This window comes from Euphorbia lathyris, chromosome 5, assembly GCF_963576675.1.
Source record: "Euphorbia lathyris chromosome 5, ddEupLath1.1, whole genome shotgun sequence".
In the NCBI taxonomy this organism is placed as follows: domain Eukaryota; kingdom Viridiplantae; phylum Streptophyta; class Magnoliopsida; order Malpighiales; family Euphorbiaceae; genus Euphorbia; species Euphorbia lathyris.
The window spans coordinates 93,301,543-93,318,625 of record NC_088914.1 but is presented as its reverse complement, the minus strand read 5'-3'; the positions used below and the strand labels follow the sequence as shown (position 1 = coordinate 93,318,625).

General features: G+C 33.2%; 1 protein-coding gene across 2 annotated transcripts; it reads right to left on the bottom strand.

The window, feature by feature from the left end:
* Positions 1 to 6,037: 6,037 nt before the first annotated feature.
* LOC136230978 (uncharacterized) lies at positions 6,038 to 15,716 on the bottom strand. Of its 2 annotated transcripts, none has more exons than XM_066020203.1 (15): positions 15,436 to 15,716; positions 13,009 to 13,139; positions 12,117 to 12,190; positions 11,288 to 11,365; positions 10,479 to 10,554; positions 9,759 to 9,823; positions 8,977 to 9,078; positions 8,299 to 8,388; positions 8,140 to 8,214; positions 7,996 to 8,028; positions 7,832 to 7,912; positions 7,652 to 7,690; positions 7,346 to 7,408; positions 6,590 to 6,634; positions 6,038 to 6,460 (listed from the first exon to the last, which is right to left on the bottom strand). In XM_066020203.1, exons 2-15 carry the CDS (start codon positions 13,049 to 13,051, stop codon positions 6,290 to 6,292), a joined length of 1,035 nt encoding a protein of 344 aa, XP_065876275.1. In that variant the 5' UTR covers positions 13,052 to 13,139; positions 15,436 to 15,716; the 3' UTR covers positions 6,038 to 6,289. The 2 variants fall into 2 exon arrangements, with proteins under 2 accessions (XP_065876275.1, XP_065876276.1); XM_066020204.1 differs by having other exon boundaries at positions 15,465 to 15,716.
* Positions 15,717 to 17,083: the final 1,367 nt, after the last annotated feature.

Sequence of the window (17,083 nt, the reverse complement as noted above, 5' to 3'; positions counted from 1 at the left end):
TTTGTGATCTATTACTAATTAGTGATCAAATGACGAATATGTGAAGTATAGATGACAAGATTAATGATCGAGCAGACACTTTGATGAAGTATTTCTTAAATTGACCCAATTTGTCAACATTAGAGGTAAAATTGCTCTTGACCACCAACTTTAGAGGTAAAATGTTATTATTTTAGACGTTATGGGTGAAATTGCTCCTGACTGTAACCGTTATGGGTATTTTTTTCACTTATCCCTTTTGTTAATTGACAGAGATTAAACTTGGTTAATATATTCTGTACCATAAAATTATAGTACTAAACATCGAGAAGAACAAGATTAAAAATAATACTCTCTTATTTTATTAATGGGTATTTACCCATATTTATACTATTACATGAGAATGAATAATTACTAAATGATCCTATATTATTTACAAATAATTACAAGAGTGTCTTTAATTCTAATATACTTTATTACCCCCTCTTAATGTGGATGTTGAGATGAAACAAGACCCATCTTGGAAAGAAAAAAATGAAAAGATGGAGCGTGTAATGGTTTGGTAAAACATCGGCGAGTTGTAGCTTGGTGGAAACATGAGAAGGAGTAAGAAACCCAAAAGTGAGATGTTCATGAACAATATGACAATCAATGTCTAAGTGTTTAGTGTGTTCATGAAATACCAGGTTGGAAGCGATACGATATTCTGCTTTAGCATAGGACTTACTAATGGTGTGGGTTGCTTGGTGGAAACATGACAATCAATGTCTAAATGTTTAGTGTGTTCTTGAAATACCGGGTTGGAAGCGATATGGATAGTAGTTTGGTTGTCGCAATAAATAGGGAATGGGTAAGAAAAGAGGAAGAAGAAATTCCTATAAATAAATAAGAAATCCATTTGAGTTCACAACTGGTACTGGCCATAACGTTGTTCAAGTTCAGACCATAATGCTCGAGCACAAGGCGTAAAAATGAACGCCTTGACTAGATCACAAGAACTAGAGCTTAAAATACAAGAAGTTACCGTTAAATCTATTATTTTCCACTGAGAATAATCCGGTGAAGTCCTCTCTGGAGTGAAATCATCACTGAGTACAGAGTTTCTTTTCCGGTCAAAGGAACATCAACTAGGTTGATTTCAAGGTTACAAGCAGTTGTGAGTTGAAGAGAAAGTGAATAATCATCTTAAACATATGAAGAACGAACCCGTATACGAATCGGTTCATGAGTAGTATTATGGCTAGATTTGGATTTTCAAAGAGTAGGATGAGTATTATGCATATATGGAGATGGAAAATTATCGAAAATATGTGGATATGGTACCTTAGATGTTTGTCCGACAACATGCAGACAATGATTCTCCTTTAAGACAAATCGGTCGGACAGAGATTAAATCGCCGGCAACTGTAACTCCAGTGGATAAAGAGCAGATTTCACCATGTCATACGACAAAGGAGACGAGTCCGATGAGAGACTTTCGATCTTAAAATCGAAAAAATCGAGGTTGTTTGAATCATTCACTGAAGAGATATGTAGGGATTTTGAGAAAAATAAACTGAAGAGTAAAGCATGCCTTCGGAAAGTTAGAGAAAAATGTAGGGGAGGAAGGAGTCAGTGAAAGCTCAAGTAATGTATTGGAAAAAGAAATGAAAGGTTGGATAGGTAGTGTATTGGAAAGAGAAAAGTGTATTCCCAATGTTTTCTCTCTGGAAAGTAAATTGCTAAATACCATCCCCATTTTATTAGTTATCGCTTCCATTTGGACTTTTTTGCTTTTCTTCATTAAAAACTAAAAATTTTCTTTCCAAAATCATAAACAAAAACAATAATAATTGAAATTATGAAAATAATTAATGTGTGACAACCTGAATCCCGAAAATGGATGATTACGAGTTGTAAACATTAAAATTTACGTTTTTTAATAAAAAAAATCATGAAAATAATGCATATTTTTTGTGATGATTTTGCATTTTTCATCACAAAAAATTAAAAAAATTTGCATTTTCGTCACAAAAAATGGAACAATTTATCATTTTTCATCGCTAATTTTTTACGATATTACATAGACCAAAGTTTGGCCTAGGCGGATGCCGGATCCGCCCAGGCCAAACTTTGGCCTATGCCAAATTTGGGTGGGTGCTTGATCCGCCTATACCAAATTTTGCGTTTTTTTTTTTTAAAAATTCAAATTTTTTCAGTTTTAAATTTTTTTATGAAAATGATAAAATTGTCCAAATAGAAGCGATGATAAGTAATTTGGAGACGGTAAATAGCAACACCTAAAACAAATGGTAAATGTTTGCTCGGATAATACCACTTTTCTCTTTTAAATACGTTATTTACCCAATCTTTCATTTTTTTTTTCCAATACATTGCTTGACTTTTCACTATCTCCTTCATCCCCTACATTTTTCTCTAACTTCCTGAAAGCATGCTTTACTCTTCAGTTTATCTTTTCTCAAAATCCCTACATATCTCTTCAATGGCAGATCCAAACGACCTCAATTTTTTCGATTTTGAGATCGACGGTCTCTCCTCGGACTAATCTCCCTTGCCGTCTAATATGGTAAAATCTCCTCTTCCTCCGTCGGAGTTAGAGTTGCCGGTAATTTCTTCTCTGCCCGATCGGTCTATCTTAAAGGAGAATCACCGTTGCATGTTGTCGGACAAACATCGGTGGTACCAGATTCACCTATTTTCGGTAATTTTCCATCTCCACATATGCATAATACTCATCCTACTCTTAAAACACCTAAATCTAGCCATAATACTACTCGTGAACCGATTCGTACACAAATTCGTTCTTCATCTATTTAATATGACTATTCACACTTTCTATTCAACTCACAACTGCTGATAACCTTGGAATCAACCTAGTTACTGCTCCTTTGATCGGAAATAATTGTGTAACCTAGAGTCGGGCTATGTTGTTAGCTCTTTCCACAAAAGAGAAACTCTAATTTACACTGGGTGATGATTTCACTCCGGTGAGGATTTCACCGGACTATCCTCAGTGGAAAAGAGCAGATTCAATGGTAACTTCTTGGATTTTCAACTCTAAGGCTCCAATGGACCTCTCATACATCATCTTAAAAGAGAAATAAACTATTTTCGACAAAATAACTTGTATGTTGCCATTTATTTTACCAAACTCAAACGTCTATGGGATTAGCTCGCTTTTTGTAGACAACAATGAGTTTTAAGGGCAGTTTTATAATTATTTATAAATAATATAGAATCATTTGGTAATAATTCATTCTTATGTAATAGTATAAATAGAGGTAAATATCTATTTTATTAATAAGAGAGTATTATTTTTAAATTTTAATCTTGTTCTTCTCTATGTTTAGTATTCAAATTTTATGATATAGAATATATTAACCAAGCTCAACCTCTATCAATTAACAAAAGGGATAAAGTGAAAAAATATCTCTAACGTTTACGGACATGAGTAATTTTATTCATAACGTTTAAAATGGTGCAATTTTGCCCCTAAAGTTGGCAGCCAGAAGAGATTTTACCTCTAATAGTGATAATTTGTGTCAATTTCAGAAATAATTCATCAAAGTGTTTTTTTTATCATGAATATTGTTATCTATACTTTACATGTCCGTCCATTTATCACTAATTAGTAACATATCACAAATATATGATTAGACGTGAACAAAATTTAAAAAGAATTAAAAAATTTAATGTGTTTTGTACAAGTATGCCAAAAAAAAATTCAAAATATTTCTCCGAATTTAAAAATATCAATCTCAAATTCTATTAAATCACAAAAAAAAATATATGAAATCTTTTTATTAAAACCAACTTATATGCAATTGATGTAGAATAAAGAACAAAAATGTGTAAAATTGACCAAACTTGCCAACATTGAGATAAAATTGCTCTTGGATATCAACGTTAAAAGTAAAATTACTCTTGACTGTAAATGTTAGGAGTATTCTTACACTTTATCCCTTAATAAAATATTAGAGTGTGATAAGTGTAAAAATAAGGGTCAAATACATGAATATCATAATTAAGTATAAAATTACAACTAAGTCATATTACCAAACTTAATTCTTAATATGTCATATATATGATTTTACACTATAACTTAAAAAATTTAGACTCAAATTCATAAATCATAAACCCTAGAAAATATATTCTAGACTTTTAATTTACAAATTCTAATCCTTAAAATATATTAAAAGTACTGATTTTACTAGTTTGACATAATCTAAAATTATGACTTGACATAGTTATAAATATTTTTTAAAGGGTAATTAATTTATTAGTCCTTATATTTCCATGAAACACACTGTTTAGTCCCTATATTTTTAAAAACACACGGTAAGGTCCCTAACCTTTTTCTCAGTAAACTGTTTAGTCCTTCCGTCTGTTTTGTTAGATTTTTTACCGTTTATGAATTCAAAAATGACTAAATTACCCTTTACTATTTATCAGTCAAAAGCAACTCACACCTCGATGTGTTTCTCTCACAACTCGCGCTCAAAAAAAAATGGAGAAATGATTGAATCCCTAACCCATAATCGAATCACTCATGCTCACTCTTCCCGTTTGAATTGAAGATAGAAATCGACTCAAATTTCTCTCGCTTACTCTTCCTGTTAGGATTGAATCCGTAACCCATAATCGAATCACTCATGCTTACTCTCAATGGTGAGTTTAATTTGACTCAAATCCAAATTGACTAACAGAATCTTCATGAGAGTCTAGTGGCAGGGACTAAACAGTTCATCGAGAAAAGGGTTAGGGACCTTACCGTGTGTTTTTGAAAATACAGGAACTAAATAGTGTGTTTTGTCAGAATATAGGGACTAATAAATTAATTACCCTTTTTTAAAAGATGAATTTCTATGTAATTTTCCCTAAAAATAACTAGTGTCTCCACAATTAAATTAATGATTATGAAAACACAAATATAACATTTAAAAATCCAACAATATTTTTTTTTAGCTCAGTTTCACTTTTTTCTCTCTCGTAATTTCATAATTCTTCCTAGTATATTGGTGTAATAATGAATTCATTCATGTTGAAATGTAAGCAAAAAGAATGGTATCTCTAATTGTTTGGATATTTTTGGTTATTATATAAAAATGGGTCGGGTCAGGCTTTTGACATAAATCTCAAAATCTATGTACATACTTATGTATATGTCAAGTCTAAATGTCAAAACATTCGCCATAGTATAAGAAAAACAATTTTGTACCTCCAAATTTGGTGAAATTGCATTAATTGGGATAAGTAAGAAGCCAAATGTTTAATTGGGATAAGTAAGAAGCCAAATGTGACCAAATAAATGTGAGGATCAAATGACAGTTTTGATTACACCAAGAACCAAATAGTGCTTTAAGCCTTTAGGCAGGGCTGTAATCGAGTTAAGCCAAGCTTTGATCTGTTCAGACTCAACTCGTTAGAAAATTGACTAGCTCAAGCTAAACATTCTATACGTGAACTACTCACAAGCTATTTGCAAGCTTGTTCGCGAGTTTTGCCTACAAGCAGCTCGTTAATTCGATTCATAAACTTCACTCGCAAACAACTCACGAATTATATTCATTAATTATATTGATCTGAAATTTCTTTAACACAAAACTATATATTTTACACAACTATAAAACTAAATTTTATACAAAACTACGTTGTTTTACATTTCCCCCTTTATAAAAATATTACTATTAGAAAAATAATCAAACATTATAATTGAGTTTGCTCATGAGTTTGTTCATGAATCCATAATCGAGATTTCGAGCCGAAATTCACAGCACTTAAGCTCGGCTCATTTATAAATCAAGCCGAACATGATCAAACTTTTATCGAAACCGAACATGAGCGGCTCACTAATTTACCGCCCTACCTTTAGGAAACATGACAAGTTCCAAATTGATTGAAAAAGAGACAACATGAGGAATGCGGTTCGGTTTCTTTTACATTTTACCGAACAGAACCAACATATACCTAAAACTATAGCTGATTCCAAACCGAAAAACTGAGTTGAGTCGGGTTGTTTCGGTAATTCAGTTTTTACCGAATAATGCACACCCCAACATCAGTCTAAATTATTAATATCATTAATTTTCTTCTATGTTTGAACATAATTGGTAATCCTACCATATGTATATATATACCACCAAAAATATGAGCACAACCTCATACCATAAAACATCTCTGCAAAATTTACTACCTAGATTTATGGGGGAGTGAGTGAAAGCAAATAAGAACTAGCCATGGAAGACATCCCATAAATAGAACTAATTACCAGATTAAATGAAGTCTTTCAAGTTTCATAAGTCAAAAACGATCATTGTCTGCGAGAACCCGCTTGGTGCAGTACGGAGTTTGTTGCGCTGCGTGTCCTTGAAAGAAAGGGTCTTCTAAACCAACTTGGAGTGCCATTATCATCACTAGCAGTAATGCCACTAGAAATTCCAGTAGGTGAAGTTTCAGCTACGCCTGAAATCCCGTTACCGATCTGAAAACAGAATTTTATTGCATTAGGTGAAAATAAGAACATAAGATGTGATGTGATGTGATCCGGTTTGGATTGTAGTTCATGGCGTCCCGGATCACATCAAGATGTAAACTGAGATTCAAGTTTAACCTGCAGGGGTGTGGCTGAGGCAGAACTATGAAAAGGGTGCTGAACCTGTAATAATCATAAAGAAAAATGTCAAATCAAGGGAAGGTTTGTCGTAATTCTGAAACAGCAAGAGCTAAAAATTTCGCCCAGGTATTTGGCACAATTTTTTTGTAGAATCTGACTGTAGCAGAAAATTTGACTCGACATACAGTTCTGACACGACAATACAATTTACAGAGGCAACACGTTCGACACGATATGTTTGACAGGATTATCATTCTTGTGTCATTTATATCATATATAATCATGTGGATATATAGATTAGATAACACGGTTATAACAAGATAACCCGTTTTGAAACCCTCATGTGAAGTGTTCAATCTTTTTTGTGTAACAATGCATGTAATACACTGCAAAAAAACCCGTCTATCAAAGGAGTCATTTTCTATCAAGGGCCAAATTTGCTGAAATTGAAAGTACAAAGCCGAAAATAACTAATTGTGTCAATGGCAGGAGTCAGATTTTGCTTTTCCCATTCTGAAACGGGCAGCTAATAATTAAGATGGAGGAGCTATTTTCCATTTAAAAAACTAGTTTCCATAAGTGAAAAATTCTTCCCATGAAAGTCACTAGGACAATTCTATAACTTTTCAAATGCAACTTATAATAGTAATCAAATCGCATTGGACTCGGGTAAAAAAAACACTGAAAATATATCTTCAATGTGGCATAATAAATAAAGTAAAAAGAGAATAATCTTTCAAGAACGCAACAAACCTCTGCAGATCCATTAGAAACAGAAGGAGAAGTTGGTTCGCTTGATGGAGGCGGCAAAGACGCCTTCGAGAAAGACCAAACAAACATTAGTGAAATGTTGGCGTACAGACTATTAAGATTAAGTAAGAAACTCCAGTTGTCAAAGTTGCCAGAACAACTTTTGTATATTTAATTTCCTCCTACTGTCTTCACTTTTTAGGCGGATTAAGGAAAAGACCGAAAAGAATTTTAAGATCATGCAATCTAGATTTGAGAAAATAGATATCCAATGCCTAAAACTAGCAAGAACTGGTAAAAAGAAAATACCTTTGGTGAGAATGTAACCTGTGGTTTGGACCTTGACGCCTGCAAAGTTTGGGGAATATATTTAACAAAAGGAACTCAATTCAAGTGATTGGTCAACAACTAAGCCTCGAAATAAGGAGACGTGAAACTGTACTAAATCAAATTAGTTTTCAAAGCCATTCAAGAATGAAGACTACATGCCTGTTTATTCTCTTCGAGCAAGTTATTATCCAAATTGTTGGCATACTCGACCAACTTCTTTACTCCAAGGTTTGTCAAATCCTGAACAGATTACTCAAATCAGTAACGAAAAGCAACACGCCCAACAAGACTACAATTTGATATTTATCAATAATAACAATTACCTGCTTCCCTTCTATTCTGCTGATTTTAAGTTCCTGTGAGATTGAGATAAAAAAAAAGATTTACATGATTTCTCTATTAAAAAAAAGAGAGAGAGAGAGATAGAGAGAGTTTCATGAAGTTATGAAGTTAGAAGAGCTGTTTACCAGTGTTTCAACTGCATCACGAACATATCGAACATCATGACCAATCCTTCCTGAATCTTCTAGCAGCTCAGTAACCTATGAAGGTGAACAAATACTTTAAGTCTGACCATCCATCACAAAGGACTAAGTTTTCGTAGATAATATCCATATAATACCCACCTTTTCTTGTGTGTTAGCAGTGAGCAAAGCTACCTCGTCTAAATTAGAATCCACGCGACTAATATCTGAAGATAATTCCCTCCTGGTATTCTATTATTGAAAAAAAAAAAAGATAAAGTAAGCTTATATTACTGATACATATGAATTTTTTTGGTTGACATCTGTATCTTTCTGATATGGAACACAATAGTATAAGCAAACTTGAACATATGAGTGAAAATAACAGAAGTGTCATGGAACCATTTAAACTAAAAGCTTAAGCTGATAGTTAAGACTCAAGAATAGCTTTTGATATTATCCCTGACACACCCCTGCACGCGAATGCCCCTGGGCTTGAAGCTTGTACAACACATGGTTATCCTACCATGTGTTGAAATTCATTAATAAATAGAGTTGCCAGGATTTGAACCTTCGACCACTTGGTCCAAGCGGCTCTGATACCATGTCACAAAACCATAGCTTAAGCTGATGGTTAAGGTCCAAGAATAGATTTACTATTATCTCGGACAAAAAGCAAATAGGTATACAGAGGAATCCGCAAACACAAGACATATATGGGGAAAACGTGACAAGATATAGGAGTGATGTAGGGTGGCACTGAGTGATAACATAAAGGCACGTGATTCAGATGTAAGCTTTTCCTTATGAAGGAATAAAATATAAACTATAATCCCTCACCCTGATTGATCCATAAACACTCTCAAGTTGTTCGGCTATAGAAGTGCAAGCATCAGATAGACTTCGTCTTGTTGCAAACATCATGTCAGGTAGCTTCCAACCCTGAAAACACACAATAATTCAGAATATAGAAAAGAAAAAACAAAAAAAAAAGAATGATATTCATCTGAAAGACACTAGCAGTGCAATGACTAATCCGCCTTTCTTCACTGCCTAAGATGCAATCAGTCAAAAATCTAGGTTCTTGCAACGAATAAGCATCAATTTCAATTGTTGAACACTTGAACTTGCTACTATAGTACTTCATATCTCTACAAAAATTTCACAACCTTGACAACATTTACTTTTCAGCTTCAAATTACCAGGAAATCCATGAAAATTTTGGAAAATAAATGAGTATGGCTCACAAAAACATAACTAAATTGAACAATTGTAACTCAAACGAGTAACATAGCTTTGAGATGCCGGGAAAAAAAAAAGTCAGCTAAACTACAAAGCGAGCCATTCAAAACACACAACCATCAGCAGGAAAACAAGAAGCAATTTGTCGTTGATATGTTATTCCATCAACATAGGCCATAGCTAGCTAAAATAATGTGGAAAGGCAACACCAGCAAGTCAAAATTTGTTAAAACCAGATGCCTAGATAGCGCAGAATAGAGACAAAACACTCCGACGGAAATGCAATCCAGCTGCAATAGCAGTTGAAGATGCCTTGAATAGTATGGATCATGAACATGCACAAAGTTACATATCAATTATCAAATGGTAAGAAGCATTACCTTCCACCAAACATAGCCATAGCCAACTACAACCACAACAACAATAATTCCATATTTACTTGCACCTGCACATTAAAAACAGGTCTAAGAACTCCAATGTAAGTAGCAAGTAAGAAGTCCAATATGAAAATTTTAACAAATACAACGTACAAGAGCATCTCCAAGAGACTCCTTTGTTGAGCTCTTAAGTTAAATTTTGAGGAGTTTGGGTTAAAAACCAACTCCAAGAACTAAGAGTCTCCATTCCCTCTCTATCATTGAGGAGCTTCTCTCCATTCCTAGTCCCCTCCTTATTTCATTTTCTATTAATAATTATTATTGAGGAGTGTCTCTCCTCCCATATTGGTAAATATAACAATACATAATAATTTTAATGATAAATAAATAAATAAAGAGTGAGTATGAGGAGTATTGTTGGAGATGACATGTATTTTGATACTCTTAAATGGCTAAGAGTCAATTGTTATATATTATTTTTAGAGAGTGCACTAAAAGTCTCTTAGAGATGCTCTAAGTAGACGAGTACTTCCCATTAGCTCATCCAACATATCGTAAAATATCATAATAAGCTATTGTTGTCCAATAAACCAATATGATAACAGGAATATGAATCAAGTGATATAAGACTCTCAATCACAAGAAGTGTAACCTTATTCCATTTTTTTTCTCTATGATCTCTTGTTCTCTCACTATACATAAGAGAAGGGAGGAAAAAATAACCTTGCCCACTTGCAGTTACAATGGTAATTGGTCTGTTTGATGCTAACATTTGCAGCTCCTGCCGAAGACTGTTAACCTAAAAAATGAAAAAACACAGCTATGTTAACAACTTCTAGCAAACCTTTCCAAAGGTGAAAAAGATATTATCTTATTCTACAAAACCATAAGTACATCAAAAGAGAACTGAAGCAAGTCAGGCCTTTATACATCAAAACCCAATCCCAGTTAATGAGCAGTTCATATTATGTTTCTTAGAGAAAGATTTAGAGTACTTCATGAAATTCTGCACGAAAAGATGACAGAAAATTTTTCTCCTAATGGTAGGAACTATGGTTATTAATCTATGGTAATAAATTTCTATGCCCTCTCCCTAGTCCTTCCTGTCTCCACAGAATTTGGGCTGGGAATACCATGAACAGGCATTGATTATTTTTAGTAAAAAAATTAAACTGCATTTTCTCTTTCTTCCATTTTTCTCCTTCTCTTTCCACCTCTCTTTGAAGTTTAAAGCATCACATCCTAAACCCAACACAGTACTTAATCACTTGGAAAGTTTGCTAGCCAAGCCCCATCTTCAAAATTATAGATAAACATATTATCTTTATGGCACAGGAACAAAATTCCATCCAAAAAACATAACCATAGTGAACATGAATGAAGAAGACTAGTTCATTTTCAAAGAGGTGTACACATGCATCCTCAAACAAATGCCAGTTACTCTGTATAACCAAATACGTTCAAGCAGCCATGCTTCATCTGAAATTAGACAGAGAAAATGAAAACCGACAACATAAAATTGCCAGGCAAACCTGAGCCATTAAGGAGTCATTATGTGGCTTGCTAACGGATGAAGTAGAATCATCTCTTTTAATCTGCCTCAAACCAATCTGCAGTAGAAGATAAACAATCACTATTAGCATTAGAATTGAGCTGACTAAGGCATTATTTGTCACAGAAAAATAACCACTTCGACTCTTCTAGAGAATTTTTATTTTCTGTTGTCTGGTTATAAAACTCAAACTCAGCTCAAAATATTTTCTGGCATCTAGAGTATTCTAAATGATGTAGAGCATGAGAATTTGTTACCCACCAGAACCATTTGTAGTAAAGTATAAGACCAAATATCACAAAGAAAAAATTGAGGGGATATAGTAAATGATGACAGCAGGTGGCAGTTGACAATGACCAATGGATTAGTGTGTAATATGCTAGCGAAATTCTTATGCAGATTCTTTTTATTGTTTATGATTTTCTAAGAGTCTGACAAAATGGTCTCCCAATCCACTGATTCCATATGGCCTAAAACTACCGCTTTAACTTGAAATTAAAAAGTTCCTATTCAAATGAAGAAAAAAAATTCCCATTTACCAATTTTCAGATACAAATTACAACCCAAACAACAATGATAAGTACAAAATCACACAGAAGAGAGAGAGAGAGAGAGAGAGAGAGTTTTCTAAAAAATGTTTTTAGAAAAATACATAAAGACTAAGGAAGAAAGGAGAAAAATATTTTCTAGTACGTTCAACTTCCACAAACATAAAATAATAAAAACCTGCAAAGATTTAAAGCAAATAACCAGGATTATTACTCTTCGGGCATTTCCAATTCTCACAATAGCTTTAGTTCTAAAATTACCTTAAATGCACCAGAAACCATGTCAGAAACATTTGGCAAGCGCCCCTCTTTTGCAAGAACTGAGCCAAGAATACCTAAAAGTATGCAAGTCCATTAAGCAAGAAATTAATTCCAGTAAACATATGAAACAACTTTGATGAATTGAAGGGCGAAAAGACTTGGAAGTTTTTTTTTTTAATCTACTTTCTCATGCTTAACCTTGCAAATGGAGGTTAACTGAGTTTCAACATTTCAATATGCATAATAAAATAAATTATGGAAGGGAAAAGAGAATAACAGAGAAACGAAACTAGAAAAGCACATTGCTCACCAAGTTCAATCATATCCCAAAAAATAAATAATAATATTGGAATTCACCAACTATTTCCCTTCATGACTAAGAAAGAAAAAGTAAATTAAAAAGGTTTATGATAATAAAAAGTAAAGTAGTTGTGCAACAAAAACAGAATAAAAGGCTGAGTAATCAAAGTTAAAAAGAGTTCAGAGCCACTCCACTAATCCGCATTACTGATAATTATTTGGAAACCATTGAAAAAACGCTGCTTCATTTTCAGTCCCGTTTAGACAACATCCATTCAATCAATCCCAAGTATGACAATAATTATTTTAGGATTCTGAACTAACACAGAAGTTCAACAAATATCAATGGAAAATTAAATGGGTTATAAGCAGAGCAAATAAAAATAAGTTGCTAGCTAAAACAGATGATACAATATAGCCTTAAACCAAAATATCACAAAAAACAGCATCTCAAAAATCAATTATTCAAACTCACACCAAAATGAAACCTAGGGGTTTATAGAAGACCTCTATATTACAAATAAAAATTAATGTATGAGTAAATAAAAGAGTAAGAAGTGATCAGAGGAAGAAGGAAAAAATTTGTACAGACCTGCACCAATAAGAATGCCTAACTTGCCGAAAGGAAGAGCCATGGCCAGAAATTCTTATCATAAAAATATTCAGATACAATATTGATTGTATCTACCTCTGTAATCCGCCTCTATTCACCATGAGAGAAGCCTGTAACAGAAAATTGGAGAATAAATAAAAAATATTCTGTCATATTTATGTGGAACACTTTCATCGGGTTTTGTTCTTGCTCCAATGAAGATTGGGAATCATGAGTAAAGCAAGGCAGGATTCTATAGTAAACATCGTTATTAAAGGAACAAGGCGTGGTAAGGAGCTAAGGGGTTCCTGGAGCCTAGACACAAGGCGACACGCAAGGGGCGCACCTGATGAACAGGAGGCGCAGAAAAAAAAATGTATATATTCAAAATCTAAATATCAATTTTTTATACTAATATAACTAATACTCTATTACTAGTTAAAGCATAAGTCACGATGAACCAATAAACACACTTATAACCACATAAAAACATAATATTAAACGTCAAAAACACCAAGTTAAGTTCTTACGACATATTCTTAATCAAACTGATCCTAGCAAACTATTACGCATTCATAGCAACGTCTCTAGCTCTCTGCTAGTTATGAATGGATTCTTTTGATGTCTTACACTCTTTTACATCTCTTCATATTCTTGTTCAGTTTTTTTACACTTTTATTTAGATTAAATCAACCGTTAAATTGAAGTTACTTAGATTATAGTGGCTGAGATTAATTAATAGTTTATTTTAAAGAAAACAGTAAAAAAAACTAATCAGAAGACTAATATTACCGAGGCACACCTGAGGGGAGCCTCTGAAGCCCAGGTGAGGCGCACAAGGCGTTCGCCTGTTAAACTGAGAGGCTCAGTCCCCTGAGCCTTGCCTAAGGCGCGCCTTTAACAACTATAAGTCTATAATAGTAAAGATAGTGGAAAGAACAAGCAGAACTATCAGCCTATAAGTTAAAACTGGCTTTCAATAAACAAAGAACATAACCATGTCGGTTAGGAGAATATGGCGCCACAACCGTGGGGTTCCCACGAAAAGTCCCCTGCCCATTCCATCAACAGGGACTAGGAGCTATATACCATTTAATGGATTAAAGGATTATGTTAAAAGAAGGAAAAAATATTCCTTTTACTATATTTTAGGTTTTAAAAAAATCTCCTAGTTAGGTCTAAGCTATTAAATCAAGTGAACTCAGAGTATGTAATAAGGGAGTGATGACTCTAAATGAAGACACAAAACCAAGTTCTGCTTATGGTGATCAAGTCTTTTTTTGAAATAAAGTCTTTTTATGGTGATCAAGTCTACTTACCACCTATGTTGCACAGAAACTCTTAGTCACTAGCGTTTCTGAGTTTCGTTTCAGATTCCCTTTCCATTACGTTACCCTTTCCTAGCTATATTTTTTTCTCTAAATAACGTTTCAGGTGTGAGTTTCCCCAGGAGCGGAGACAGGGGGCTGGAGGAGCCAGGCCCCTCGGCTGCCGGAACCACCCCTACCATGAATGGTCTCGCCCCCCTGTCGTTGGAACTATCCCTACTATGGATGGTTTCGGCCCCTGTTTCCGACAAATTAAGGTTCGGGCGGTTCATTAACTCATTGAATTTGTATTTAATTACAAAATACAACTTTAATATATGATTCGCCATAAATTTCCCTAAGCCCTTGTTTGGGAGGAGGTTAATGGGAGTAAATGGAAGTAATGGAAGGTTAAGTATTAAGTTAACCTTGTTTGGGAGTTATTTTTTGAGAGTAAATGGAGGTTAATGAGGTTAAATCTTTACTTCCTCTAACCTCCAAATTGGGGGTTAATGGGATTAACGTAAACTTTTTTAAAATTCTGCAGAGTAAATTTAACCTTCCCTCCCCTCCAGATTTAAACTCCCAAAAGAAGTTAAACATTTAACCTCATTTACATCACATAAACTCCCAAACAAGGTTAATTTTTAACTTTCCTTTCCATTACCTCCTTTAACTCTCACCTCCATTAACCTCCAAACTCCCAAACAAAGGCTAAATTTGTTCACAACTACTTAATTTTATTTTGTTGTCTAAATACAGACTGATTTTGAGAATATTTACAATGGTAAGTTAAAATTGGTTTTGTACCACTCCGATTATAACATGTACATGTAGGAAATAAATATTTCAGCAATCCTGTATCGACCGCTGGTTTCCCCGTTTCAGTGTCAGTTTCGTTTGAGTGCAACATAGCTTACCACATAATGCAAGTAAACCACATTTTTGAAGTTCATATATTATGTCAAATAATCCGAACTATCATTCAATTAATTCTAAGATGTAAAAGAAAACGAAAAAAAAAAATCTGTACCAAAATCAAAGGCCAGTAACCAGAAAAAATCGAAGACAATAAAGAAAGCTGAAACAAACTAAAGCACAAGTTCGAACGAATTTATACCAACTGAAGCTCAAATCGAAGACCAGTACCCCAGACAAAATCAGAGAAGAGAATCGCAGCAAAAATCCACCGGCAATCGAGCTACGTTTTCCGACTCAGAGACTCGGCAGCCGAGACAAATTCACAATAGGCAATAATCGAAGGGCAGAAGTAAAGAGTTGAATCTGGTGAAATTGAAACAGGAATCGAAGGGCAGAGCAGCAGAAGCAAGTAGGCAGAGGCGCAGAGCTAGGGGTAGTTTTCCATCAACGAATGAATGAAATATTATTTTATTTTTATTAATTTTTTTTTTAAACATAAGAAGCAAGTATTAGAGCATTTATAGGACTCTGGATGAAAATAAAATACTCTTAAAAAAAATTAAGGTCATGTTTGGTAAATAGTTTAAAAAAAAATTAAAGATTTGAGTAACTTCAAATAAATTTTCTAATATTGTTATTTGGTAAAGAAGGATTTAAAATAATTTATTGAGCGCAAAAAGTTAATTTTGGAAATACTCATTCTATGAGTTTTTTCGGTTAGTATATTGCTCTATCTTTTTTAAGAACAATTGTACCCCTAATTACTATCATTTAACTTCAAATAATGGTTTTACTGTGGTCTGTTTGGTAAATAGTTTTTTGAGATAAAATTAGAGGTTTGCGCCATTTTAGAGATTTTGACTAGTCAAACATCTAATCGTAATGTTTGGTGAAAAGAGATTTGAAAGAAATTATTAGGTCCAAAAAGCTAATTTCCATTTTAAGAGTTTTTACCATCAACTTATTGCTACATCTCTTTTTAATGATATTTTTACCCCTAATTATTATTTTGAAACCCCAAATAAATGTTTTACCATATCCTGATTTGTCATTTACACAAACAACTATTAGCAATTAGTTAAATTTTACCAAACAAATTTACACAATCCACTAGTCAAATCAAGTAGTCAAATCAGTCGACAAAAAAGGTAATCAACTAACCATTAATGTAATCCGCTAACAAATATTTGCCAAACATGATCTATGTCTTTATTTATTATTTTATACAAACGTTTATTAGCAATCAGTTAAATTTTGTCAGCTAACCAAAAAATAATCTGCTAACAAATATTTGCCAAAAATAGGGCCTAAATATTGTCCTTATTTAATGAGTCCTCACACGCTTTTAACAGGTATAATATGTAAAAATACTCCTTATATTTACAGTCAGAAGTAATTTTATCCTTAGCTTTTAAAATGGTATCATTTTACTCCTAACGTTAGCAATCAAGAACAGTTTTACTTCTAAATTGAATCAATTTGGGAAATAATTTATCAAACTGTCTTCTCGGTCATGAATTTTGTCATCTAGACTTCATATCTGTGTTAGTTTATTACTAATTAGTAACATATCTCAAATATATAATTAAACGTGGAAAAAATTAAAATAATTGTATATATTTTGTATGATTTGTATAAAAAAATTCAAATATTTCGCCCAATTTTAAAAAATAAATATACAATTCTATTACTAAATTACAAAAAAATATGAGATCTTTTATTTAGAACCAACAGATATGTAATTGGTATATAATACGGAACAAAATATCTATATTTTATAATAATATCTGAATTGACCTAATTTGTCAAAATCATTGGTAAAATTGCTCTTGACTGCCAAGGTTAGA